At 40.8% G+C, this 26531-nt stretch overlaps 4 protein-coding genes and 1 long non-coding RNA gene across 9 annotated transcripts; 2 read left to right on the top strand and 3 right to left on the bottom strand.

The window, feature by feature from the left end:
• Window positions 1–2005: 2005 nt before the first annotated feature.
• LOC116393666 (uncharacterized) lies at window positions 2006–3654 on the bottom strand. The gene is made up of 2 exons (XR_004213398.1): window positions 3483–3654; window positions 2006–2131 (listed from the first exon to the last, which is right to left on the bottom strand). It is a non-coding gene; the product is annotated as an uncharacterized LOC116393666 (long non-coding RNA).
• Window positions 3655–3998: 344 nt separating this feature from the next.
• On the bottom strand, window positions 3999–8026 carry LOC116393684 (uncharacterized). Of its 3 annotated transcripts, XM_031866218.1 has the most exons (8): window positions 7940–8026; window positions 7388–7726; window positions 6983–7261; window positions 6149–6238; window positions 6040–6068; window positions 5566–5616; window positions 4966–5031; window positions 3999–4657 (listed from the first exon to the last, which is right to left on the bottom strand). In XM_031866218.1, exons 1-8 carry the CDS (start codon window positions 7989–7991, stop codon window positions 4559–4561), a joined length of 1005 nt encoding a protein of 334 aa, XP_031722078.1. In that variant the 5' UTR covers window positions 7992–8026; the 3' UTR covers window positions 3999–4558. The 3 variants fall into 3 exon arrangements, with proteins under 3 accessions (XP_031722078.1, XP_031722076.1, XP_031722075.1); XM_031866216.1 differs by having other exon boundaries at window positions 6995–7726; XM_031866215.1 differs by having other exon boundaries at window positions 6983–7726.
• Window positions 8027–9313: 1287 nt separating this feature from the next.
• Window positions 9314–13337, bottom strand: LOC116393604 (uncharacterized). 2 transcript variants are annotated; one of them, XM_031866071.1, is made up of 9 exons: window positions 13233–13337; window positions 12683–13015; window positions 12280–12552; window positions 12108–12149; window positions 11587–11676; window positions 11454–11482; window positions 10891–10947; window positions 10633–10701; window positions 9314–10055 (listed from the first exon to the last, which is right to left on the bottom strand). In XM_031866071.1, exons 1-9 carry the CDS (start codon window positions 13294–13296, stop codon window positions 9912–9914), a joined length of 1101 nt encoding a protein of 366 aa, XP_031721931.1. In that variant the 5' UTR covers window positions 13297–13337; the 3' UTR covers window positions 9314–9911. The 2 variants fall into 2 exon arrangements, with proteins under 2 accessions (XP_031721931.1, XP_031721930.1); XM_031866070.1 differs by having other exon boundaries at window positions 12683–13018.
• A 4723-nt stretch (window positions 13338–18060) lies between these two features.
• On the top strand, window positions 18061–19160 carry LOC116393624 (cytochrome P450 2K1-like). The gene is made up of 4 exons (XM_031866122.1): window positions 18061–18295; window positions 18389–18573; window positions 18747–18888; window positions 18973–19160. The coding sequence occupies exons 1-4, from the start codon at window positions 18130–18132 to the stop codon at window positions 19158–19160; spliced, it is 681 nt and encodes a 226-aa protein (XP_031721982.1). The 5' UTR covers window positions 18061–18129.
• A 2868-nt stretch (window positions 19161–22028) lies between these two features.
• LOC116393623 (cytochrome P450 2K1-like) lies at window positions 22029–25851 on the top strand. 2 transcript variants are annotated; one of them, XM_031866120.1, is made up of 9 exons: window positions 22029–22298; window positions 22438–22600; window positions 22697–22846; window positions 22928–23088; window positions 23222–23401; window positions 23576–23717; window positions 23806–23990; window positions 24867–25008; window positions 25093–25851. In XM_031866120.1, exons 1-9 carry the CDS (start codon window positions 22092–22094, stop codon window positions 25278–25280), a joined length of 1518 nt encoding a protein of 505 aa, XP_031721980.1. In that variant the 5' UTR covers window positions 22029–22091; the 3' UTR covers window positions 25281–25851. The 2 variants fall into 2 exon arrangements, with proteins under 2 accessions (XP_031721980.1, XP_031721981.1); XM_031866121.1 differs by lacking the exons at window positions 24867–25008; window positions 25093–25851 and adding an exon at window positions 24714–24836.
• Window positions 25852–26531: the final 680 nt, after the last annotated feature.

A 26531-nucleotide genomic window follows, 5' to 3' on the forward strand; every position in this document is an offset into this window, starting at 1 on the left:
AAGCATTCATCCAAACCACCGACGGGGAAAACTATGAGGAGAATCTGTGCTGAGGGGCCTCAGCAGGCTGAGATGGTGTGTGTGTGTGTGTGTGTGCGTGTGTGTGTGTGTGGAAGAAGTTATTGTCCTTGGTGTAGACGACCCTTAACTACTACTACTTCTACTTTTAGACTCTAAAGTATTATAAAATAGAGTTCATTTCTCAGAGTCAGAGGTGATATCATCTTCTTTTGTCCCAATTAATAATCCAAAACCTAAAATATATCAGTTCACACTGATATAAAACAGGGAAAAGCAGAACATCTTTGCTGCTTTTGCAGGAAATGATATTCCTCAAACAACCCAATCAATCATGATTATGATGTTAATGAATTATTCCACTCCTCATTGAACAAGCCTCAGGTATTTGAGCCTCCGATCAGAGCCGGTTCATGGCTGAGGTTTTTAATGTTTGTGTCGTGTAAAGCTACGTTACTGTAAACGATACACAGAGCTTTCTCTGTTGCATTGAAGTCAGCTGTTCAGCAGCACAACCCCCGGAGCTGTTCAGCTTCTAATGTCCAGGACGCTTCAGCAGAGAGATTCATATGAAACATGAACTGTCCGTCTGCGTCGCTTCAGCTCCTGATCGTCTGTGAGACAAACATTTGTCGAAGCTAAAGCTACGTTACGATGGCACGAGTGTGTGTGTGTGTGTGTGTGTGAGAGAGAATCAGGAGTCAACTTGAGTCACACAGACTGTAACCAAAACAAAGAGCAGAATTAACATCACTTGACAGGTGTGGCACCTCAATTTAGCACAATTGTTGTCATGGTAAGGTGATGCATTCACTGTATGTGTGTGTGTGTGTGTGTGTACATCTGAGTGTAAACAGAGTGTGAAAACAGGCTGACACCTAATCCATGTAACTGTGAACGCACGCACGCACGCACGCACGCACGCACGCACGCACGCACGCACACACACATAATTAGCCTGTCTGCCGTGACATCTGAACAGTACGTATGCCGGGAGAGAAGAGGACATCTGGAGTACGATAAGATGCAGTTTGTCTGCATACTTAAAAAACAAACATTATTATTGACTAGTGCTGAAACAATTAGTAGAAAATATATTTGTTTGGAGCTGCAACGTTAGTCCATATACACACACATCTTTATGAAGTGAATGCATTAGTTGACATGCATGTTTGATAAGAACAAAGCACCAAGCTCACAGCAAGGTAGTGACATGTGTATACGGAGTATAAACGCAATGAAAGCCACTTCCATCATGTAGCCAGCACCGACTCTGTAGGCCGTCTACAGGAAGAACCCTGAGCCGATCAATCCGGGTCTCCTCCCAGCAGAGCACGACAGGGCTGGTTAGAGCGCTATAGATCAGAGACCCAGACGGTCCCGTGAGGACACCCCCTCATTAAGGGTCCATTACCACTGAAAGCACTTCCAACAACCTCCAACATATCAATGCTGCCATGAGAACACCTCTCACTTTTCATGTCAGCAAACTCCAGCAACAAAGATGAACACAGGTTGAACTGAATAATGGAACTATGGGGTTGACACTGGAGCTCATTGGAACTCCTCTGCTCACCTTTGTAGCATTGTTTGCTTGCCTCACAGTTAAGTTTTCCTCAAGACTTTTGTTTAAACGCAGAGGCACGAACCAATCACAGCCGGCCTACCTTGGGAAAGTACGCAGCGTTTTGTATCCTGTCAACCATCTCCTGACCCTCGGGGTGCACGGCCGCCACGTGGGACCACATCCTCTCCCACGTTACTCCTTCGATGGGGAACCCGGTCCTGTTGACGTAGAAAAGAACCCCTCCATCCTTCTCCTCCTCCTCCCCGGGGGACCGGGCGCTGTTGTTGGGGGGCGAGGCGGCGGACTCCTCCCGGGTGGTGCTGTAGCGGAGGAGGCAGTGTGAGCTGGAGCTCTTGGATCGGCCATGCCTGCTCAGCTTTGCCGGGGTGGTGCCGGTCCGGCTCGGGGAGTTGGGTCCGGTCATCGATCCCGGGAAGGGGGCCGGGTAGAGGAGGAGGAGTTAGGGCAAGCAATCCTCCCCCAGCTACAAGAGCTGCTTTGAGTTCGTCAGTGTCGGACAGCACATGTTGATCTTCAACTGCAAACCTGCAGGGTCAGATAAATCATAATCAAATCAGTGTTGGTGTGCAATGAAATGTGTCACACTTTAGGAAATAGGTCAACAGAACAGGTGAGTTTCTGCTGCACAAGTTATGTTTTATAAGAGTAGGTACACCCAGAGAAGGTCTGTTCCTCTCCTCTTTAGGAAGAGCAATGATGGAGTAACAACATGACAACAGTCGACCAGGACTGATATCTAGAGAAATCATTTATAGTAGGTGATACAATCTTATTTAATAACGTTAGGTTACATGTTTAAATCAACATTGGGTCACACAAGGAGCCTATTGTTCCAAACGTGTATCAAATATACGATAAAGTACAATAAAGTTATAATAAAACCAAACAAGATTCATGCAAACTCGTGATTCAGTGATGCTAAACACACACCGAACTTATTGCAGAGCAAACATGTGTTTAAAACTCACTAGCGAGTAACTTACCACAGTCACAAGTTAATATCGAAATCAGGAGGTTTCTAGTTCGAGTGCATCCGCTGAAATATCCCAACCGTTACTAATTCATCGCGTATTTTCCACCGTTGGATCCTATTTCAGATAAACGACGGACCTTCCGGTTCGAAGGGCTTTTTACTCGAAGAAGACCCAGCGAGACGAGGTGGGTCTCATTCATACCGAGGCGGTGGTGTCCGCTAACAGGATGAGAAGTCGTGTTTTGGTTCCAGGCTTTGTAACTTCACCCTCTTTCTTGTATGTGTCAAGCTAACAACAGCTAACAACGAGCGGGCAGGGACTACGGAAGTTTACCCTTCAAAGTAAAAGCAGTACGTTTTGTCGACCTTCCGTATTTATAGATAGATAGATACTTTATTAATGAATTAATACTTTATAAATGTGTTCGCTATAGCTGCATTGTGATACAGGTAAGCAATCAAAGTAACATAGTAAAAAATAAAAGATTTTGAGTTAAAAAATGCACAACATATACAATAAAAATAACAGAGTCAAAAATATTAAATGTAAAAAATGCACAATATATACAATGAAATAGAAAAATATTAAATTAACTAACTAAACAGTAGTGCAACGTTTAAATTGACTAACTAAACAGTTGTGCAAAGATTATTTTCATTTTTAAATAGAATAAACAGCACGAATCGTTGCAGCATACTAGCGAACCCGTCACTTCTTCGCATATGAGATATTTGCATGCGTCAGTAAATGTTTTATCCATTTAAATTCAAACAAACGATATATTTTCTGGTCGGAGTTTGTTTTTATTTTGAAAATATCCTCCGGAACAGCTTCTGTTTCGCTAGCTAGCTCACTGCAGGGGGCCGTTTCATCCCACTATTCCCAGTACGGGAAAAATGTACCTCCTCTGTGCATTCCTCTCCCAGTCAGCACCCGGCTCGGCTCCTCGGTGTCAATCTCCCCAGAAATCCCGACTTCATGTTGAAAACAAAAACCGGCTTCTTTGATCCCTCACATGATTAAATCATTGGGGATAAAAGCGGACCTACTCGCTACCCTAACGCTCTCCCCGAATCTCACCGCTGCTCGCATCTCATTGGTCGAGGCATCAAAGAGGGGCGGGCCGGAGAGAGAGTGCTCCGCCATGATTGGAGCTGACTGACGCTCTCTGATTGGTGGGTTTTGATAGACGAAGGCGTCAACAAGTGATGGATCTGCAACAAATGGGATTTTTCTGCCCCTTGTTTGCAACTGTTGATTTTGCACATTTTGTACAATTTCAGTTGCTTGACAAGGTTAGTTCTCAAAAATAGAATATAATTGAACAGAGCATAATATTATATATATATTTATTCTAACAGCAAAAGTTCATCCTCACAGAATCCAAACAAAATATCAGTTTTAATGAAAGTTAAAAATGTGGCTGTAGATAACTGACTATAGGCATACATCATATTACAGAGGAGGAAGGGGGTAATGTTCAGCACATTGCATTCAAAGCTATTATTAAAAAACTTACAAATCAATTAAAATATCTATTAATCATTGAACTACAACCCAACAGTATATACATCACAGTACATCACAATAATGTACCCACAGCAGCACGTTCATTGTATCACCGCATCATTTTTATATAACAACCAGCCATATGAATGTTGGACGTTCACATTGTGGTAGTAAATGAACTTACACCTCCCCCTTCTGGACAAAAAGCTTTTTCACAGCAAAGCAGAAAGAAAAAGGAGAACACCTGTTTGTGATGAAGTGCAGTTGTGCCTCCTGAATCCGAAACAATTAATGTTGCACACTAAATACCTGAGTTAGAGCGAATACTCTCAATGCAGAGCAACTAAAGCAGGCGGGAATGAAAGACTTCTGGCTGAATTCAACTCAACTCACTCTTGTAAATAAAAGCTGACTTCACAGCAGAATTATTTAGCTAAGTAACGATCAATGTAAAAAGCAACGCTATGGGTTATTTCTTTGGTTGGTTGATGGTGGCGTAGAGGTTGTTGTCATCAGCGGAGGGATGATTCACAGTGCTGTAGGTCACTGCATCCTCACCACCCCGAACCTAAAGAGGACACAGAAAGAAAAACAGAACAACGCGAAATTACTAAACAGGATATGGCACATGGTGAAAGATAAAGCCAGTTTAAAGCAGCATCCGACACCACATTCACACGACACAACGTTAACAAAGAAACACAATGTAAAGCAATGCAATGCACGAAAACTCACACGCAGCACAGAAAACACAGACTGCAGTTTAAACTGGCTGACATCACAGTTACACTTTATTTAAGGGTAAAATAGAGACTTTTTTTCTCAAACATGAACAATAAAACATATATTTTAAAGTATATTATGATGACAGCTCACCTGGGCTTTACTGTTGGTCCCGGGGTGGCTGATGGAGGCGTAGGAAACACCTTCTTCAGGATCAGCCTGCACAGAGAGGACAGCTCAGTGACATTTGGACTCATACTGACTCACTCTTTTATATTTTCACTTCAATGTTATCAACATGTAAACTGCTATAGAGTGCTGCATGAAGGAGTCTTAAAAAAGAGGAATTAGTCAGTATTTGCACTTCCGGTTCCCTCGTCTTGAAGTCAATGTTTTTTTTAAAGGTCTGTGGTTTACACAAGCTGAGGAGATTTTAACAGTTTTTTCTTATTCCTACAATATAAAATATATTAGTAAACACCCTGAATTAGTGAATCTAGAAGCTTTAACGTGTCTTAAAGAGTCTTAATGAGACAACTAAGCGTCCTCACTAGAACACTAGTCCTCCTTTAGCTTAGTGGTGGAGACGTGAAGTCATGTGACTGTGGTGGAGTTCTTTTATAGCCTCTCTGCTGGCGTCGTCCAGTTGCATTATCTAACTTCTCGTTTCATCTTTGCTGCACATTCCCACACTCTCAACACTGTTACACATTCATATTTTGGGACACAAAGCCCTGCAGAGTGTGACCTCACCGGGTCCTGACGGTCCTCTGGAGCAGACTGAGCAGGGTTTGAGGTCAGCACCTGGACGAAAAAGCACGGAACAGTTGAGTTAATGCATTTGTTGCCACGGTACAGAACAAGCAACACCTGTACAATGTAATACACAGAGTGTGTCACACAGTATCTGTGTATGTCGCTCCAGGTAGTACATGTAGTGGTGTCTAAACATCTTCAACTCTGCTTCAGTCCGGCTCATAAATCCTTCTCCTCTTGACAAAATGCAATCAAATAACAATAAATATTGTCACTACGAAGATGAAAGTGCTCAGTTTTTCCTTGTCAGAGAGACCTTGATTTAACTCTCTTGTTATTTTGGAGCCTGACATGTTGTTCATGGCCGGATCATCCGGATAATGAGGCGCTGGGACAAAATCTATTGTATAATATATATATATATATATATATATATATATATATATATAAAATATATGTTTTTTGACTCACAATTTTGTCATCCACCCGTGTTTGGTTTGCTGAAAAGACAGAAGAGAGACAGCTTTAGCTTCCACCGTGAAGGTTTATCAGCAGATCTTGTGGATGAAATCTGTCTCACCTCTAGTTTTAATGCATCTTACGACAATAACAACAACAACAATCAAGAGCGCTGCTAAACCCAGAGCCACACCGACGTACAGCCACCAGTCTGGAATGAAAGGGAAAACATTACACATTTTGCCTGCAGCTTTCTGTTATGTTCAATATCTAGAACAAACCATTTGTAGCAAAAGCTGCACCCATGAGTAATACGTCAGTCTGAGATTCTTACCATTGACATCCAAAACACAGGCTACATGATGGACACAAGATGTTTAGTCATTTTCTGTATCTTTGTTTTCAGATTCTGTTGTGTTTCTTCCTACTGGTGTACTTGTTCTATTGTTCTTGTTGTTGTTGGTTCAGTTGTTACTATTACTACTACTGCTACCTCAAGGTTAATCTGCATTAAATAAATAAGAAAGTGTCCTCTAACGACCTTGTCTTCTGCAAAATGATGCTCCCACTGCACTCTCAATTACGTTTTAAAGGGAAACAAGTGTGGTGAATGTTGGTAATTGGAAAATCACAAATCTAAAGACAAAACCCGCATTTTGGCCGTCGCCATCTTGGTTTTTGGAACCAGAAGTGACAGAAGAGGGTGGAGTTAAATACAACCGAATAATGAATAAGACATTTTTTGTCGACAAAAATGTTACAGTTAACTTTCAAGAAGTTAAAATAATTCACAGTGTAAAAGGGTTCAAACTGTAAACTGAGAACAGACAACTCCCACCAACTCACGTGTTGCTGTTATTGTGTCGTCAGCTGAACACATTAACACAACTCAACAAACTAAAGAACTTACAATACGTGAAAAAAGTGAACATGAGTGACTTTAAAATGTTCTCACCTGTTTTCTCACCTGAGGGAGAATTTCTGAAAGAAAACTGCTGCACTTTGTCACGATCTTTAACTTCACACTTAAATGAATTAAACCTCGATGTGTAAATGAAATGAGAAGTCAGAAACGTCAGAGAGGTGGAGCAGAAAGACTGTGATGTCTTAAAGTCTTTGTTGTCTTCTTCCACATCTTGACCCTGAAGCAGCCACTTCACTGTGTGTTCACATCCTTCATATGCCCACACAGAGCATCTTAACGTCACCTCATCATTGTCCTCGTGTTCAGTCACTGGAGAAGATGGAGACATTGTGAGAGAAAGAAGAGTAACTTCATCACTATAATCATGATTATTATAATGTTTCAGTATATTGTTCTGACAAGACAGTTTGAAAACATCATGATGTAAATACTCACTGGTGACAACAGACAGATGAACCACAGCATCTGGACCTAGAAGTCGTCCTGATCTTAACTGTCTGCAGCCATAACGAGCACCATCTTCATATGTGACATTCTTTATAACCAGAGAACATTTCTCTGAAACACTCAGTCTGTCTGATTTATCTTTGGCTCCTTCAACAATCTGCCCACCTCTAACCAGATCTACTACTGGTGGTGATCTTCCTAAATCACTGAAGATCCACGTAGTAGAGTCACAGTTCTCATGATCATCTATCACACTGTTACAAGGTAAAGAGACTTCATCTCCATCTCTGACAGTGACGTAGAGGAAAAGTTGTCCAGCTACAGGTTCTGGGGAGAGAAACGACTGAAATAAGAACCAGTTATTAATGTTCACAGTTATACTTTAGAAACAACAGATGATAACAAAAGTCTGTAAAATCTCTTTGTTAAAAACAAATAGATAACTCTGAGTTAAATTGACGTTAGATAATGAATCACACGAGTAGCATTGAAGTTTTGCATAGTTAGTGTAACTTATATACGTGATCTTTGTGTCCTTACCGGTGATCTGCAGCAGTAAGAAATACATTTGAATCCATCTGAATCCAACCATCGTGCTTCTGTCTCTCTGCTCTCACTCGCTCAACTGCCAACATCTTCCTAAAGAAATATACAGCACCCACTTCCTGTTATTAGTAGTTTGTCAACTTCCTCATAATGTCATCCTTTCCTCCTCTGATGTCAGTTGCTCTTTTTTCTTTTTTTAAACCAAGAGTGAAAACATACGCTTTCCTTCTTCTTATTTGTTCTGTGAATCAGTCAACACTCAAGACCTGGTGCAGCAGGAGAAGGAGAGTGCAAATGTGACCCCTTTAGGTCTAAGTTTACTTCTGTTTACAGTTATAATATGCAACAATTTCCCAAAAATGTATAGACTGATATACTAAAGAATCCCTCTCAATCCTCACTCTTGACCTGCTAGTGTGGTGTGTGAATCTGCAGAGACTCTGTATTTTCTCTTTTCTTTGTATTTTGTTGTGATCGGGACGTTTCTGGCCGTCAGCAAAGAGCATTTGGACCACGTGGAGTCTGAGAAATCAGATTGTGCAGCCCGTTCTCAATCCAGGGTCAAAACCACCGCTCAAGGAAACTCTTTAGCGTCCGATACAAAGAATGAAACAGGGTTGTTACATCGCTGTGTTTCTGTGTGTGTGTGTGTGTGTGTGTGTGTGTGTGTGTGTGTGTGTGTGTGTGTTTCTCCTGTCAGTCTCGTGCCTCGGGCTGCATTGATTGGAAATCCAGAACCTTCCTGCAGGTTCGCGTGGTGGTGTGGATGTGTGGATGTGTGGATGTGTGGAGGTGTGAATGTGTGGATGTGTGGATGTGTAGAGGTGTGGAGGTGTGGATGTGTGGTGGTGTGGATGTGTGGAGGTGTGGATGTGTGGAGGTGTGGAGGTGTGGATGTGTAGAGGTGTGGTGGTGTGGTGGTGTGGATGTGTGGTGGTGTGGTGGTGTGGTGGTGTGGATGTGTGGTGGTGTGGTGGTGTGGATGTGTAGAGGTGTGGTGGTGTGGTGGTGTGGATGTGTGGTGGTGTGGTGGTGTGGAGGTGTGGATGTGTGGTGGTGTGGTGGTGTGGAGGTGTGGAGATGTGGATGTGGTGAAGCTATCATTTATATTTATCCTTCTGAGTCACAGCTCTGTTCTCAGTAATGACGACAAAGTCTGAATGCCATGTTTATAAAAAGCAACCAATACTGTGAACACAGATCAAACCTTTGATCTCACGAATGTCACAACCCACTTCCTCTCAGTGTCTTTTTTGTTCAGCTCCAAGCAAACTAAACGTATTACATAATCAATTACAGGTGATATGAAATAAAATCTGATCAATCTTTAACTGTCAACACTGACACATTGTATTATTTGTTAATTAAATTTTTATTTTACACAAAACTTGATGAGAAAATACATGCAAAACACAAAGAATAACAGAATATAAACTCACTAACAAGCACCAGATCAGAGGCACCAGAGGTCCCTTTAAGTTCATGGTTTAACAGGCGAACATCCATCACTGAGCTCAACAAAGGGTCTGACAGCAAATTTGCAAAGAAGAATACATCATATATTACATGCATTTCATCATATATTTAAGGAACCAGCCATATGAATGTTGCACATCGTGCTACCAGTTAATGCACTACACCCCCATTTAGATAGAAAGACTATTTACAGCAATAAATCCTGAAAATGATCATTACAAATAATTACATGGTCACATGCTCACCTGAGAAACTGAAATGCAAAACTATATTTTAAAATCATAACATTAGAAATGTCAACAAGATGTAGCTGAGCGGCAAGTTTTTTGTCTTTTCCTCCATGTTGCAATAATAACATTTGGGTTATTTACACAAAAGTATCAATAAATATGAAATGCTCTCCAATTTTGCTGAATGGCTCAATACATATCAGCATCACAGTCATTATCAACGTAATGATGTGAGCCGCAGCTACGCTGTGGTCTCTTATTTATTTGGTTTGCTGACGGTAGTGTAGAGGTTGTTCAGCGGAGGCTCCAGCAGAAGAAGAAGAAGGCCGAGCTTTCACGGTGCAGTAGGTCACCGCATCCTCGGCATCATCATCATCATCATCATCATCATCTTTAACCCGGACCTGGGAAACGAGAGGGAAACGAGCACATGAAGGACTCAACACGACATCACGCGACTCAATTCAACACATTGTTATCCAACACGATGAAAGATGACGATGCAAAGCAGCGTCCCGACATTGAACAACACAAACGCAATAAAATGAATTATGAAATACAGAAAAACATACACAAACACAACATAACATTTGTGACGATGTTTCTTTAACTTTTTATCTGGTGCCATTTTCTGGTAAAAAAAAAGTAAATTTAAATTCTTCCCATCAGCCTCAGCTCTGATTTATGTTTAATGCTTCTAATCTCCAGGAGGATCATGTGATCGGTTGTGTGTGTGTGTGTGTGTGTGTGTGTGTGTGTGTGTGTGTGCGGCCATGAGTGTGTGAGTGAGTGTCTGTGTCTGTCCAGAACTACACCTGCTTTGCATCAGCATGTTACCATTGTCATTGTGAGCATGTTAGCATCATGGGTGTGGTTAGCATGGTGCGTTACGCAATTGGCTCAAAACGACACTTTGCTGCCTCACACGGCGGAACATTCCTGTTTCCTTCCAACACCAGCACGGCCAATCAGAGAGCTCACCTGGACTTTACTGTTGGTCTTCTTGGTGAAGCTGACGGAGGCGTAGGAAACACCTTCTTCAGGATCAGCCTGCACAGAGAGGACACCGTCATGGCTGCTCATTAGCATGAGTATTTTAGTTAAGTTGCATCACTTGACTTCTCTTTTTCTGTGTGGCAGAGGGAAGTTAGACTCTTGTAAGTGTGTCACTGCTACATGTCAGAGAACAAATATCCACCAGTGGTGGGTGTAACCGTACAGTAGAGTGTGTGATCTCACCATGTCCGGACTGGTTTCTGGAACAGGCGGAGTCACGGCATGGTTTAAGCTCAGGCCCTGCATAAATACAGTTACAGTAAATACAGTCTAGTTACAGTTTCCCATTCACATCAATGGTCACTTCTTTTAGAATAAACTGTGTGCCATGCTGTACATTTTATATATCTACTTCTTCTATCTCTCTCAAGCTAACAGATGATGGGTACAAGTGTGCTTGAGCATCTTCTGACCTTTGCTACTGCAACAGCAGCCCTGTCTCCTAACAATGATGTTCAGGGATTACGTTTGCTTTTGACGTTTCACAAATAAGTTTTAAATTTGTCCGTGGAAGTCTGCTTAGGGAGGCGGTCAGTAGTAATTTTGCAGTTGTTTTTGTTGTTAATTAATAACGTTACCACATGTTTCAAACAGTTTCACACCGACCGTCATCCAGGAGACGAAAGGTTCATCCTCGTTAAGTAAGAATGCAGTTTAGTTGTATGGGAACGTGGTTTTTGATTGACAGGGATGAACCGAGTCGTGTCAACACAATACAGTGAGGACTGTTAATCCTTTAAACTCACAATGCTTTCATCCATCCGTGTTCGGTTCCCTGAAAAGATGATGGAGAGTCGACTTTAGCTTCCATAAAGAAATTAAGTAAAATAAAATCCCAGTCTGTCAACATAACGCATAAGAATTTAAGTCATTTCTCACCTTTGGTTCTCTTCCATCTGATGAGTGCCACAGTGATTATCAAGAGAGCTACTAAGCCCACAGACCCGATGATGAGCCACACCCACCATTCTGCAGGGAGGATAACAACATTCAAAACATTTTGGCTTTTTGAAACATTCTTTGTGAAGTAAATCAGTCTCTGTCGGTACGTATAAGACACTGTTTACATTTACTGAATCTTTCAATACAGCAACTTTAACTAAATAATCAAAATGTATGCGATAAGATGTTGAAGTTTTTAATGATGTGAGTACTACATAAAAATAAAAGCTTAACTTATGTGTGCCACATTGTCTTGATTGTGGTTTGACAATATTCATCAACCTTTTATGAAACACTTTTAAAATGTGTTTTCTTTTATTATATTTGCAAAACCAAAATTCAACAGAGATTAAAAACTACCAGCAGCGAGGTTTGAGACTCAGACATCAGAGTGTTGGTCTGACATTCATACTTCATGCTTCATGAAGAGAGAAAGACGTAAGATGTTAAGTCTCTACCTGCTGTTGTTGGAGGGTCGTTTCTCTCCACTGATGTGCTTCCTTTTGATTTTGTGGAATATGATAAGAAAAAGCAAAACACAATAAATGGTGATAAAATACCGTCATGTTTACCATCTGAGACTAAATGAGAGGAAAATTATGTAATCTTATAACTTAGAAGAAACCGTACCTGTGTTCTCAAATGAGGACTGGGGGCCGGCTTTACACAGCAGCGTGTTTCCAGTCTGTCTGTCTGTCACGCTACACTTCAGTAACTCGTAATACTTTGACTTCTGATTAGGATGAAGAGTTTTAAATATCACAGTGGCTGAACAGTCACTCTGTGATGTCTCCACATCATTCTCATTCCCCTCATACAGCCACTTTACTGTGTGTTTACACCCAGTGTGTGTCAACACAGAGCAGGACAAGAAGACCGTATCATCGAATGTGTGTTCCATCACTGGTGAAGAAGTTCATAATGAGAGAAAGACAACAAGAGTAACATTAACTTCATCACAGTAATCTGAATTATTGTAATGTTTCAGTGTATTGACAGTTTGATCTGAAAACATTATGATGTAAATACTCACTGTTAATAACAGACAGAAGAACCGTAGCATCGTGACCTTGTTGTTTTCCTGCTTTGTACTGTCTGCAGGTGTAACGACCAAAATCTGCAGCTGTTACATTTCTTATAACCAGAGAACAGTCTGCTGTCAAACCCAGTCTGTTGGATTTATCTTTGGTGATCACATTATTATTAATCACCCCAAGTTTAATCAGCTCTGCTGCTGATTCACCAGAACGACTGAAAAGCCAAGTAGTACCGTTACATTTGTCTTGATGTTTTATCTCTTTGTTACAAGGCAAAGTGACGTCATCTCCAGCTCTGGTGATGAGGGAGGATGAGGTTTGTCCAGTTACTGCTGTTGAAGACATGAGGAAATATAAAAAATGTGTGATAAGAATAAAGCTTTTTAGTTTACAGTTATATGTGATGATGATATTAATAACAAACAATATCAAATGTCCTTTTACAAGAATCCACTCGACACAAACTTGGTCGTTTCACTTAAATCAAGTTCCTCAAATACCTTCAGTCACGTTTCTTTTAGTCGTGTATGTGTTTTATATTCTGACCTGTGAACTCAAGCAGCAGCAGCGTCACAAATAAAGTCATTTGAATCCGTCTGACTTCAACCATCGTGTGTCTCTGTCTCTTGTTCTCACGCCTTCAACTGTCAAAGCTTCTGACCGAGTGTTTCTTTAAGAGACGCAGCGTTTACTTCCTCTTATTAGTAAAGCAGCACTTCCTTATCCTGACGTGGAATCTTTTTTTATGTTCATGCAGAGAGATCAGCCTTTCATCTCTCTGAATGTCTTGTAGATAATAATCTAGATATCAATCTAGATATTTAAAAACAGCAAAAAACACACAACATGCAACAAGTTCATTGAGAGAAGCACCAGGTCAAAATGTGAACTTCTCTCACAGAAGCAATCTTAAGATGATCAGCTGAGAACTGAGTGTTGAAGCTGACTGAACGCCTTTACTCACCCTCCTAAACGACAGCACACTTCCTTTCTCTTGTGGTGTTTGGAGTCAGATGCGTCCCGTCTGTATTCACAGCCTGTGTTCTTTATATTGCCTTTGAAATGCTTTCCTAACTCTCTGTGCACAGGGATAGTATTTACATAACTAATTCTCATCACATTGAAAGTTCATGAGACCAGACTGAGGTTGTCTTATTTTACTGTGTGAATCATTAGAAACACTGATTTGAGTGATAAGAAGTTTTATCAGCAAACATTAGATTTAACAGTTTCAATCATTCAATACTTGATTTTGTGGCGATGATGTTTAAGACGTCCTGAAATGACGAGCAGGAGTTCTGAGGGAGTTGAGTTTAAATGTAAATGTCCAACAATGACCTTACAGAGTAACAAAACCATGATGATGTTTGACACACTCATAAACACATAAGTTAGTCAAACTCTACGCCCACCAGAACATGAAGCCCATGCTGCAATATGCTCATACTGGTTCATAGTGACGACACGTTAGTGCTTTGAGGAGTTTGTTCCTCATTGCAGCGTCTTGATATCTTCTTAGAACTGAAGAGGAAGTGTTCTGGTGAGAATGTGGGTAACAGCAGCAGCAGAGCTCTGGAGGTTTGACCCTCTAGTGAGGACATGAGACACATAAGAACTCAGCATCTTTGTTCCCTCAATATATGATCTTATTTATTTAAAGTTATTCTGGTGAAACCAGATGAAATCACACGGACTCAACAGAAACTCCTATGTATGACTAAAGGATTGTATCCACATGGCTCTCAACATGGTGACGTCTGATAAAACAATATTAAATCTCCTTTCTAAAAGAATCCACTCGACTCACCAAGTTCAACACAAACAGCAAACTTCGTTGTTTAACTTAAATCAAGTTTCTCAAATACTTTCAGTAACGTTTCTGTTAGTCGTGTATCTAAACAGCCCAGAAACACAGATGTGGTTGAATGTGGAGATTGAAGTCGAGCTCCACAGATGACGTGGAGCGAATATGTTGCTCTGCCGTTCGATAAGAGACAACTTCTCTCGTAGAACTGGCAGGAGGCTCATCTGCAGCCCTGCTGATGTGGCTGTTTGAATTAAGCTCACAGTTCATGACCTGACCAACGTTTCTGACTCGTTTGTTCGTGAACGCTGGCTGTTGACCTTTCCTTGACTTTAAATCAATTACTCAGTCATTTTTGGTTTAACTGGATGGAATTTGGTGCTTCTGGATATTTATAGTAAGATGTTTAGCTGTTTTGCAAAAACATAGCTAGTGTGAGCAAGTTTAGAAAGACGTTGTTTGGTCTTTTTTTGTTACCAACGGACACAACGTATTCTTTCTCTCGCAAATTAGATTCAAAACAAATTGGGAATGTGGCAGGAATTTCATCCAGAAACAACCTGGGCCACAAACATAAACAGGTCACGTCTCTGCTGAACAGTAACAACAGTGAGAATAGTTACAGCAAAGAACATTAACTTCCCAGTGTGAGGTGCATGGTACAGTTATACGAAACACAATCCTGGGATCAGACACCTGCCGCTGTCCGTGGTGCTGAAGTGGAGGATGACTTGTCTTGGAGTCACTTCACGTATTTAACTGTTTGAAAGTTATACATTTAAATACAATGCAGTTAGAATCATCGCACGGAGTAGACTTCTGAAAATGTTGCTTAAATTATGGTCAACAGGATTGTTACTGAACTTTGATATGTTTATGAAATTAACATTGTGTTGATTATTTAGTTGTTGTAATAAAGCATCAAATTGGCGATCTGGAGTTTTACTCTAGCGCCACCATGAGGTCCAAACTTGTGGTTTTGATTGAAACGTCTCAACTATTGGAAGAATTGTCAAATGAACACATTCATGTCCTCCTCCAGATAACTCTTATTGCCTTTGGTGATCCCTTAACTTTACATTTAGCGACATTATCAGGACAACATTGTTATTTGTCCAACACTTTGGTTTATAACTAAATACCTGCTAAACTAAGGACGTCTCAATCAGCCTCACTTGTGCTTTGTGCTAATGCGCTAACGTTAGCATGCTAAATGAAGATGATTAACATGGTCGACTCTATACAAGTACAGCTGCACAGAGCTGCTTGCATAGCTGTAAACTCTTGTTTTTAATCATTTAATGAGCAGTATCAGAAAGTCGGAGGTGAGATTTCACAGTGACCGGACAAAAGTCCTGTGAAACCGGAGGGAGGATGTAGGATGGAGACGAGCACAGACATAAGTCTGAGGAGGGCTATATAGATTTGGTAACGCTTCATCTTAAAGTTTGTTTAAGAAAGAACAAGAAAATGATGCAGTAATTACAAACCCAGGTAGAGTTTAGAGGGTTGATTTCTTAAATGAAGAGATAAAACAGATGCAGAGAAGCTTCACTTTTTGGAAAAAGTATTCTCCATATTTCTTGAATTGTACGATCGTCTGTTATTAACAACTATATTGTATACTGGCTAAAACACAGTTACTTTGACAAAAGGTTATGCAACAAATGGATTTCTACATTATCAAATTAAAAAAAGTTCCCATTGAAATCGTCTTGATTCTCTCTATATTTAACACCAGATGACATCGTCCTTCATAAGAACCAAACCCACCAAACTGCTTCAGTCACACTACCAATGAAACATACTGAGGTCTTTTGTCTGTCTGACTGTAACTGGATTGTTGTAGCTGGTGAGCGTTTGGGAGTTGGGAGTGATTTGACCTGGTGCAGCTGCAGGCGGTAACATCACCTCATTCAACAGTTTAATTAAACTCTGAAGGTTGACATAACCTATTCAGTCCCCTCCTCTCAGTTTGCTTGTTAGCACTGAACAGGACATACAGAGACATCTGAGAACATACATGTGATTCATCACTGAGCTCAACTAAATGCCTGACAACAAGTTCGTCAAATACAACCTTAACCTACCACCCCCCCCCTTCTGGACAAAGAGCGTTTTACAACAATACATCTGAGAAATGATGATAAAGACATTTCCTTCCACATCTCTCGTAGTTAGAGTTATATATCTCTTTGTTTCTAAATGAGATCCAAACTTCCCTTTGAACATCTTTTTAGTCTGTGGTCCTCTTGGGGCCCCTCCACATGCTATGGGGGTCATTGGTGGAAAAGTGATCCTACCTTTTAAGGGCATGTGTAGCTTTGGCCCTGTTTATACCCGCAGTAAGGTTTTCTCCTTGCTGCTCTGAGTGAATAGATGTAAGAGCTGAGACTGTGAGGAGATGAATAATGTGTTATTACTTTTACATGACATGATATATGTCTCTATGGCCATTTTCTGTAGGCTTTACGTACCAAACAATCAGTAGAAATGAATTGTTCGTTGGAGTCATTTCTTCCATTCCATGAGACACACAGACTTCTTCTCTAATGATCCCTTTTCCTTCACAAGTTTGCTTTCAAAATATTCCTTCGATGTAAAGTAGACCCAATGAGGCCATGTCCTCGACAATAACTTCTACATCCACCAATACCACCAATACATTCACAACAGTAGAAGGCAAACATGAAATCCTTATTAGTGGTTAAACCTTAGGACAACACATCACACGCAGGTTGTGCAACAGCTGCCAAATTGAAAGAAAACAAACCTGTTTTCAAACCATGTGTCCCTCCACTTGGGTTGTGCCTATTCTCAAGAGACTTATCCAGACAGTCACAAAGCTACAGACTCTGGGAGGAAGCTTATTTCATCAGTGCTGTCATAGCCTGTAGCAGAGCCAAGTGCAGACACAGACTAGGCGGTAATAAAAAGTAGAAGGTGTTCTTTCAGGGGATGATGGGTGGTGATATAGAGGGTGAGGGTGGGTGATTGGACAGAGAAAGGAAGGGCAGGCAGAGCGGGGTGAGAGCGTGGCAGGTAGTGGAATGCGTTGGCGAGGCAGACATGCTGGGGAACCAGAGAGGATGATCCACTGTAGGCACCGGAAGACAAGGAAAGTACAGGTAATTAAACAGTTGGAATGAACTCAGAATCTACAATACTGAGCGACTGCGAACACCTCACTACCACTGTGGTTGCAACAACGATGTGGCCATGAGTGGATGGAAAGCCGCGGTAGATATACTGTTGAATAAATGAGTAGATGGAATGCAGCTGGGTAGACTGGAACAGATGAGGTGAATGAGTAGTGAGCAGGAGGGAGCCGGGAGGACATCAGGTAGGAGCCACGCCCACAACACACACACACACACACACACACACACACACACACACACACACACAGACAGACAGGACACACAAGGGAAAAACCAGGCCGTGACAAGCGCAGTAGCAACTTCTCTTTGCTTTGCTTTTTGAAATATATTGACGATAGAAATGTGAAGTCGTAATTTGACTAACAACTGATGTACTGGAAGACTTTTTCTTTAAGAAAGCAGTAAAACTAAATAATGACTTCTTTTCGACAAATTGAAACAAGAAAACAACAACTTAGGATCAGATTTGTTTGAATAAATGCTGAGTCATCTTTCCCTGCAGGAATCTGGGATTACCATCAATCACTTCCATGATGACAACCTCATGATATCAGTTCTGAATCTGTTCAGTGCTGGTACTGACAATACAGCAATTACACTAAGATGGGGAGTTCTGCTCATGGCCAAGTATCCAAAAATACAAGGTAAGGCACAACTTTCACAGAAAGACATTCAGTCCAAGCCACAACATGTGGATAAATTGTCTTTGTGATACCAAAAGCTTTTGTATCTTCCAGACCAGGTCCAGGAGGAGCTGAACAGGGTGATAGGAAGTCGTGAAGTGCAGGCGGAGGACAGGAAGAACCTGCACTTCACCAACGCTGTCATCCATGAGACACAGAGACTAGTCAGCATTGCCCCAATGTCCCTTCCTCACAAAACTACCCAGGATGTGATCTTCCAGGGTCACTTCATCAAGAAGGTCCAACTGAATAAAACACATAATATCACTTTATACTCATCTTCATGCTCTAAAACAAATGTGACAATTGTTACATCGAGCAGGTATTTTCTGGGTGTGAGACATTTTAATGAGTTCTATAAGAATACTTTACCTACATGTAAAACTATTTCCAATGTTTGTATCGTCTACAGGGAACCGCAGTGATTCCTCTCTTGATATCTGTCCTGCATGATGAGAGTGAGTGGGAGAACCCACACAGCTTTCATCCTGCTCACTTCCTGGACAAAGATGAGAAGTTCATCAAGCGAGAAGCCTTCATGCCTTTTTCTGCAGGTTTGTGAGCTGAGGGGTAACTTTCTGTTAAGTCTTAGGCTTCAGGTCATCTGCAAGTAAACTTTCCTTTCTTCTCTCTTGCAGGTCGCAGAGCTTGTCCCGGAGAGAGTTTGGCCAGGATGGAGCTCTTCATCTTCTTCACCAGCCTCCTGCAGAACTTTCGTTTCACTCCTCCACCTGGAGTTTCAGAGGATGAACTGGATCTGACTCCACAATTACGCCTCGGTCTCAACCCATCACCTCATAAACTGTGTGCTGCCCCCCGAACATGAGCACGAGGGGGGCTTGAAAATTCAACACCAGGAGATGTAATTAAGAAAATGTATGTTGAATTGCTGCTCTAGAATCGCTCATGTCACAGCAATGGAACTTCTTCATTGGCTACTTACTATGTACACCTGCAGAGAAGAATCATCTTAAAAATATTACAACAATGTCTTTTTTTAACTTGAGATGCAAAATGGAAATTTTGATGTACTCAATAAACAAGACCTCAAGATATCTGACCTTTTGGGCATTAACTCTCGCTTCAAAATCAAAGCTACACATCATCCTGGTGCAACGCTATCTACTACAAATTAAGTTTATCTTAGGGTTAATATTAAAAACACTATCAATTTATTCCAAATGATCTAGTTCTTTCATTTCAAATCATAAAATTAAGTAGAGGACATATAATACTTCCCTCGATGTCCTTATGCAAAGGTCCGGGAAAATGAATAGAAAAACTAATGTCACTGAATTGCCCTGCAGCTTTATATTCACTTCATTCAGGGTGAAGTGATGCCAACCAAGAAAACCATGATATTATGTTCTTCTCATCTTCTAATGAGACATTTTTGTGCATGGACTATATTGTTGGTTATTATATTCCTCTCTGTTAACATCATTGTTGGGCAGCAAATTCAAGTTGTCGGATTCTGATTATATTTGGCTCTTACATTGTATATATTTACCTCTGAGATTGGACTTGAACGTGTACTGGGGTACAGTTGTTGAGTAGCCTGAATGTACTTAGTTACATTCCACCACTGCTAGGACAAGAACAGAATCCTGTTTATACGAGCACAGAACCCTTCATAGATCTAGCCTCTCCATTCTGCTCTCAAAGTGAGCCAGATTGATGCATCAAACTTTGAGATGAATCACGTTCTCTTGAGAGCCCCCCGACCCCCCTCGCAGGTTTAAGGTCCACCCACCATAGTCTCACAAAATTCTGTGGGAAACACTGCACTCTTTGTAAAAATTCCACACCGCTGACATGTTTTGTTTTGTTTTAGTAATGTGTTTAGTAAAGGCTCTGGAAGGAGCCATATTTTGTCAGTGCAGGACACTTTTTCTTTAAAAGTCATGGGGATGTTAGATCTGTTCCTCCAGTCCTCCAGCTCTGTCTCCCTGTTGGGGGCTCTGGTGGTCCTGCTACTCATCGCAGGAGGTCACAGTTTGACGAAACCAGCAGAATATCACAATTCTGCTGGATGACGAGAAGCCCAGATGCAATGCTGGACACGGAGATTCTTTCCATGACAATACATTGCATGGTTAACCTACCGCTGCTATGCTGATGACACTCAACAATTTCTTTCATTTCCCACCACTGAGACAGAATGCTTATTACATTAAGAAAGGAGCATCAAAGATAATGCAGGATTAAAGGTGACAGAGAACAAAGTTGAAACCTCAATGATGTTAAATCATCCGAGGTAAGTTAAAATACAAAAATAAAATGTGATCCAGTACAGTTTATCATTTACCAGGGTTTACAATCTCTAGTCAAAGGATAGATATGAGCAGGGTCACTTCATTAAGGTCAGACTCAAGGTATGAGGTAACTCCTCGACCTAGTTTCTGTCATACAGTATCTGTAGGTAACTGCTGCTGAAAGCTTTCCATTGCATCATTGTTTTTTGTTGAAACTGTTGCAGAAAATTTCATTTTGCACACTTTTGTTTGCGGTGCTGTTGAATTGCATTAAAGTCAGGATTTATTTTTCTCCTTTATTTGTTACCTTTTGCTAGATTAATGTATACATTGCTTTATTATCCCTCAGTCATTAGGTGCACTTAGGTGTAAGAATCAAATATGCATAATTGTGTAGAGGACGTCCTTTCGAGGCCAACACGCGAACACTTCCATGAGACTGGTGGGGGTTTTGGGAAAGGAGTGTACAGGCAAAAGTGAGAACATGCAGACTCCATGGGGAAAGTCCCAGCATCAATCAAACTGAAACACTTCACAGGGTTATAATTATAACCCACTGATATAGGCCTAACATAAATATATACGATGCAGCGAGGCATAATTGTGAATTCCACTGCATTTGTTGGCAAGTTGAGCCCTTCATAGCTGGTTGAGGAAGAGAAGGTTAACTCTGTACAGCATACGACACCCTGTGTCCTTGAACCATAGATAGTGCTGTTCAAACATAACCAACAGCCATAAGTCATTGAAATGATGCATTTTAATTTGACGGTTTTTATTATATACGTTAATTCTTGAGCCCATTTATCAGTTATTATTTTTCACTAGCTTTGTAATTACCAAGGCAAATAATCTAAACTAACTATTTGGCAGTACCTCCACGGCCCACCGGTGGGCTCTAAGGTAGATGTTGGACATGTTTCTGTGTAATGCGCTGAGCTAGTTCAAGCAAGCTTTGGTTGAATGCAGGTAAACAGTCCGTGTGTAGAGCAAAATGCAATCTCAGAGCCCATTAGATATTGTCTGATAATGATTTAGCTTTTTATTGCTTTAGCTTGTAAACCAGATACTCGTGAAACAACCCTGTCTCAAACGTTGTTTCTCATCTCCAATTCCAGTCGTATATCCAAACTTGCTAATCGGAGTGTTAACAATGAGCAATGCACGAAGAAATAAGTCTTCATAAGAGCCTGAATCCAAAACAAACAGACTGGATCGTGTTCAGTCAAACTTTAACCTGCTTGTCCCTTCAAACTCTGTACAGACTTTGTCCCTTGGCAACCTGAATATATTGCTTTTAAACTCTTTAACTCAAAAAACAATCAAACCCATTGGGGGCGTGAACTTTTCCATACTAGCCCCACCCTTAGGCTGGGCCATTTCTCTCACTGGCAGCTACAAGAGGCATATCTCACTACCCAAATGCTCACAGAGGCAAAGGCAGCAGGACAGGAAACTTATTGTATCAGTACACTGGCAAGGATACCTTTTCTTTTAAAGTCATGGGGATGTTAGATCTGTTCCTCCAGTCCTCCAGCTCTGTCTCCCTGTTGGGGGGTCTGGTGGTCCTGCTACTTGTCTACCTTGTCTCCTCTTTCAACTTTAGGTCCCAGGGGGAGAGGAAGGAACCTCCAGGACCAAAACCCCTTCCTATACTCGGGAACCTGCTGCTGCTTGACCTCAAGAGACCCTACAACACACTACAGAAGGTAAGGCAGTGCGTAAGAGTAGCTTCCTCATAGGGTGGTTTGTTGTTTCTGCTTGTTAGTCAGCTCTTTCATCCTGATTTCCTTCTCATGTGTGTGTCGTATATCAGAAAATGCCATGACATTATGCTGTTGTTCTTAGCTTTCCAAGAAATATGGATCAGTGTTCACCTTCTATATGGGACCCCAAAAAGTGGTGGTCCTGTCTGGATACAAGACGGTGAAGGAGGCACTCGTCAATCATGCTGATGAGTTTGGAGACAGACTTCCAATTCAAATTGCACTTGACTTAAATAAAGGACATGGTAAAGAAAGCTTTTCCCAAATACTTTCATATTTACAGCCTTTGCCCACAATGCGCACAATTTGTTACCATATTTTGCTGAACAATTTTTTCTCAGGGATTTTATGGTCAAATGGTGATTCGTGGAAAGAGATGAGGCGCTTTGCTTTGACGAACCTGAGAGACTTTGGGATGGGCAAGAGGGCTTCTGAGGACAAAATCATTGAGGAATGTCAGCACCTCATTGAAGTGTTTAAGAAATATAAAGGTAAATGTCTTATTACAACCAACAGCATGACATAACATTTCGTCAATCATCGTGATATTGATTTTTTCCCCCTTTTTACAGGAGAAGCTTTTGATACAACACAACCAGTGAACTACGCAGTCTCAAATATCATCTGCTCCATTGTGTATGGCAACAGATTTGAATATGATGATCCAGAGTTTACATCCCTGGTAGATCGAACAAACAGAAACATTGAACTTCTGGGCTCCCCGTCAATGGAGGTGTCATTTCATTTTTATTAAGCTTAGAGCTGTATTATTGTGAATTTACTATAAATAATACAGCTTACCTAAATTAAAGAAATAATATTACATACTGTTTATATATATATATATATGTTTTTATTGTCAACAGTTGTATAAGCTGTTCCCATGGATCGGTAGATGGATTGCTGACAAGCAGGAAATCGTGAAGTTGGCTACCGCCAACAGGGAGCAGAACTTACAGCTGTTCAGTCGTCTGAAGGAGACCCTCAACCCACAGATGTGCAGAGGCTTTGTGGACGCATTTCTAGTCCGAAAGCAAAGTCTGGAGGTTGGGAAATGTATCATCACCTATCAAAATTGCTATTATGGCCATTGCTATTAAGATGTGACAAAGGACCAGAAGTTTTTTCCAAAATCCAGTCCTACTGTAACGTAATAATGTAACGTATCAAAGTTTTGAATCATATTTGTTTGAATAACTGCACTGATTCATTCCCTGCAGGAATCTGGGAATACAAACAGTCATTTCCACAATGACAACCTTATGCAGACGGTTCTCAATCTCTTTGCTGCTGGCACTGACACAACAGCAACCACACTGAGATGGGGACTTCTGTTTATGGTCAAGAATCCAAAAATACAAGGCAAAGAGATAAAGTTCCCCACAATTTTCATACAACAAATCAACGAAAAATGAACCTTCATCAAAACTAAAACTTTTTCATCTTCCAGACCAGGTCCAGGAGGAGCTGAGCAGGGTGATAGGAAGTCATCAAGTGCAGGTTGAAGACAGGAAGAACCTGCCCTTCACCGATGCTGTCATCCATGAGACACAGAGACTGGGCAACATCGCCCCCATGGCACTTCCCCACAAAACAAGCCAAGACATCACTTTCCAGGGTCACTTCATCAAGAAGGTCAGACTGAAAGAATCGCGTAGTATGCAGGACCCAACCTGTCAATAAATATCATGACATAATGAAATAATAATATAAGCCTAAGCTGGTAAAATACGTTATTTTAATATTTTATTTATTTATGTGCCATTTTATTTTCTTAGGTGCATCTATTTGTATCCAAATGTATTTGGATACAAATTACAGGGAGATGATGGCTCATTACATTACAGTCATTTAGCAGATGCTTTTATCCAAAGCGACTTACAATAAGTGTATTCAACTAGTCACCAGAGGTCATAAGTGCATCTCCTTTTTTCTGAAATGTAAATAAAATAAATCAAGAAAATCAAGGAAGAAATTAAAGATTAAGAACTTTTTTTAAATACTTTTTTGATTGTAATTTTACAAAATGCGGAATAACCTTCAAAAATAACATCACACACAGTGAAACTAGTTAACAACCATGTTAACTTTCTCTCAATTTGTGTTCAACTTCTTCCTTTACAACCATGTGTATGCCTGGCCTGATGTATGCTTTCTTATCTTTTATACATCTGGTCCCTCGTCTCAACTGGCAAACATTAAAGTATTGATGTCTTTTCAAGCTAACTTTAATTCCGGGTTAAACTTTATCTGGATTATCTGAATTGTTTTATAATCAGTAACAATGACACCTAATTTTGCAGAGGCGGAGCTGTCTGGTGTTTTTTTTTAATCTCCTCTAACTTCTTTTCCTCACAGGTCCTGTTTGGTCCTCCATACACAGCTGCATGTCCGAGGACAAACTAAAACAATAATTCTGAATTTAATAATTCATTTCTGTGCTTTTGTAGTTTGAAAAGAATACTATTGCTTAAAATACAGAACACTTTTCAATTCATGTATTGTCCACAGGGAACCACAGTGATTCCTCTCTTGACATCTGTCCTGCATGATGAGAGTGAGTGGGAGAGGCCACACAGCTTTCATCCTGCTCACTTCCTGGACAAAGATGGGAAGTTTGTCAAGCGAGACGCCTTCATGCCTTTTTCTGCAGGTTGGTAAATGAATCTGTCTCTTCTTCATATTTGTATATTTTTGCAGGTGAATTGAACATTTTCATTCGTTCTCTCTCTTGCAGGTCGCAGAGTTTGTCCCGGAGAGAGTCTGGCCAGGATGGAGCTCTTCATCTTCTTCACCAGCCTCATGCAACACTTTCGTTTCACTCCTCCACCTGGAGTCTCAGAGGATGAACTGGATCTGACTCCACGCATGGGCCTCACCCGCAACCCTTCACCCCATAAACTGTGTGTTGTTCCCTGCATGTGAGCAGCTGCCTGCTTGGCCCACTTTCATTACTTCAACTCTGTTGCAATCAAGAGAGCAGATTCTAATTTGTACAGCGTTATTTCCCGTGTAGTGCAACAGCATTGAATATGTCCGACATCAATTATGTAATGAGCACATTGTCATTCATCAGACAAAGTACATGGTTCTCTCTACATCCATCCTGCCATTTCAAAATATTGGTAAAATGCTGAGCCATAAAAATAATTTGGCTCGACACCAGATTGACATTCAAGATTAATATTCAACAATCGAGCCAAAGATCAACTAAACAGAATTAAAGGCTGTCTTTTTGAAACTGTCAAGATACTGTCAGCCTTCTCAGAACTGTGTGCTGAACATGAGGAGGTGGAGGGCTTGAAGATTTAAAAAAGTACTTTAAAAGTACTGGAACACCAGTGATGTAATTCAGAAAACGTATGTTGAATTGCTGTAGAATCGCTCATGTTACACCAATGGAAACTCTTTATTGGCTGCTTCATGTGTCCGCCTGCAGAGAACAATCATCTTGAAACTATTACAAAAATGTAACTTGAGATGCAAAATAATAAACAAGACCTCAAGATGTCTGACCTTTGTGTAAAGTTGCCCAACAGAGCATTAAACCTGGAGGTGCTTACCTCATCCTAACTACTTTAACATCAAAGCTGCACATCTACGACAAATTAAGTTTATATGCCCCGACAGGTTTCTGACAAATGTGTTTCAAAAGAAGAAGAATGTCCCCTGTCAGTGGTTTTTTCCAGTCCATGAAGTGTTTCTTGGTCGTCAGAAGATGGTCGTGGTTAATGTGTATTATATAACTTTAAGGGAAATAATGTGCTGTTAGTTACATATTGATGCGTACGCTTCTTGTCTTTTGTCAGCTTGACGTTTTCAATGATTTACCAGACATTGCTGTTTTTGTTTTGTTTAAGTGTATTTGTCGGGGTCTTGTTTTTACTTTATTTGGCGGTGTAGCTGAAGATTGGAAAGGTGTGAGAATTAGAGAGCGGATCACCAAAGCACAAAGGGCCAGGGGTAGGACTCAAACCCAGGACTCAGCTTTATTACATGGGCGCACACTCTACCAGGAAGTGAGTCACTTTTACGTTTGACAAGCTAAACACACACAATGGAGAACGATTTCCATTTGAATCTCTTTACTGGATACCATAGATATGATAAAACAAAATTACAACAAAATAAAAATGCCTCAACTGGCAAAATAACATAAAAGACAGTAAGTCAGTC

This window comes from Anarrhichthys ocellatus, unplaced genomic scaffold (genome assembly GCF_004355925.1).
Source record: "Anarrhichthys ocellatus isolate YVR2014 unplaced genomic scaffold, GSC_Weel_1.0 scaffold34, whole genome shotgun sequence".
Classification (NCBI taxonomy): domain Eukaryota; kingdom Metazoa; phylum Chordata; class Actinopteri; order Perciformes; family Anarhichadidae; genus Anarrhichthys; species Anarrhichthys ocellatus.

What these genes read in the sequence shown, in the direction of transcription:
- LOC116393684 (XM_031866215.1), bottom strand. Translation starts at nt 7,991, where the DNA reads ATGGTTGGATTCAGATGGATTCAAATGTATTTCTTACTGCTGCAGATC. An exon ending in AAGATGCATTAAAACTAGAG is followed by an intron (nt 6,069 to 6,148) that starts GTGAGACAGATT and finishes CTGTCTTTTCAG; the next exon opens with CAAACCAAACACGGGTGGAT. An exon ending in GGACCAACAGTAAAGCCCAG is followed by an intron (nt 4,658 to 4,965) that starts GTGAGCTGTCAT and finishes TGTCCTCTTTAG; the next exon opens with GTTCGGGGTGGTGAGGATGC.
- LOC116393604 (XM_031866070.1), bottom strand. Translation starts at nt 13,296, where the DNA reads ATGGTTGAAGTCAGACGGATTCAAATGACTTTATTTGTGACGCTGCTG. An exon ending in GTCCTCATTTGAGAACACAG is followed by an intron (nt 12,150 to 12,279) that starts GTACGGTTTCTT and finishes CAAAATCAAAAG; the next exon opens with GAAGCACATCAGTGGAGAGA. An exon ending in CAGAAACCAGTCCGGACATG is followed by an intron (nt 10,702 to 10,890) that starts GTGAGATCACAC and finishes CTCTCTGTGCAG; the next exon opens with GCTGATCCTGAAGAAGGTGT.
- LOC116393624 (XM_031866122.1), top strand. Translation starts at nt 18,130, where the DNA reads ATGCTGAGTCATCTTTCCCTGCAGGAATCTGGGATTACCATCAATCAC. An exon ending in CAAGTATCCAAAAATACAAG is followed by an intron (nt 18,296 to 18,388) that starts GTAAGGCACAAC and finishes TGTATCTTCCAG; the next exon opens with ACCAGGTCCAGGAGGAGCTG. An exon ending in CTTCATGCCTTTTTCTGCAG is followed by an intron (nt 18,889 to 18,972) that starts GTTTGTGAGCTG and finishes TCTCTCTTGCAG; the next exon opens with GTCGCAGAGCTTGTCCCGGA.
- LOC116393623 (XM_031866120.1), top strand. Translation starts at nt 22,092, where the DNA reads ATGGGGATGTTAGATCTGTTCCTCCAGTCCTCCAGCTCTGTCTCCCTG. An exon ending in CCTACAACACACTACAGAAG is followed by an intron (nt 22,299 to 22,437) that starts GTAAGGCAGTGC and finishes TGTTGTTCTTAG; the next exon opens with CTTTCCAAGAAATATGGATC. An exon ending in TGACTTAAATAAAGGACATG is followed by an intron (nt 22,601 to 22,696) that starts GTAAAGAAAGCT and finishes ATTTTTTCTCAG; the next exon opens with GGATTTTATGGTCAAATGGT.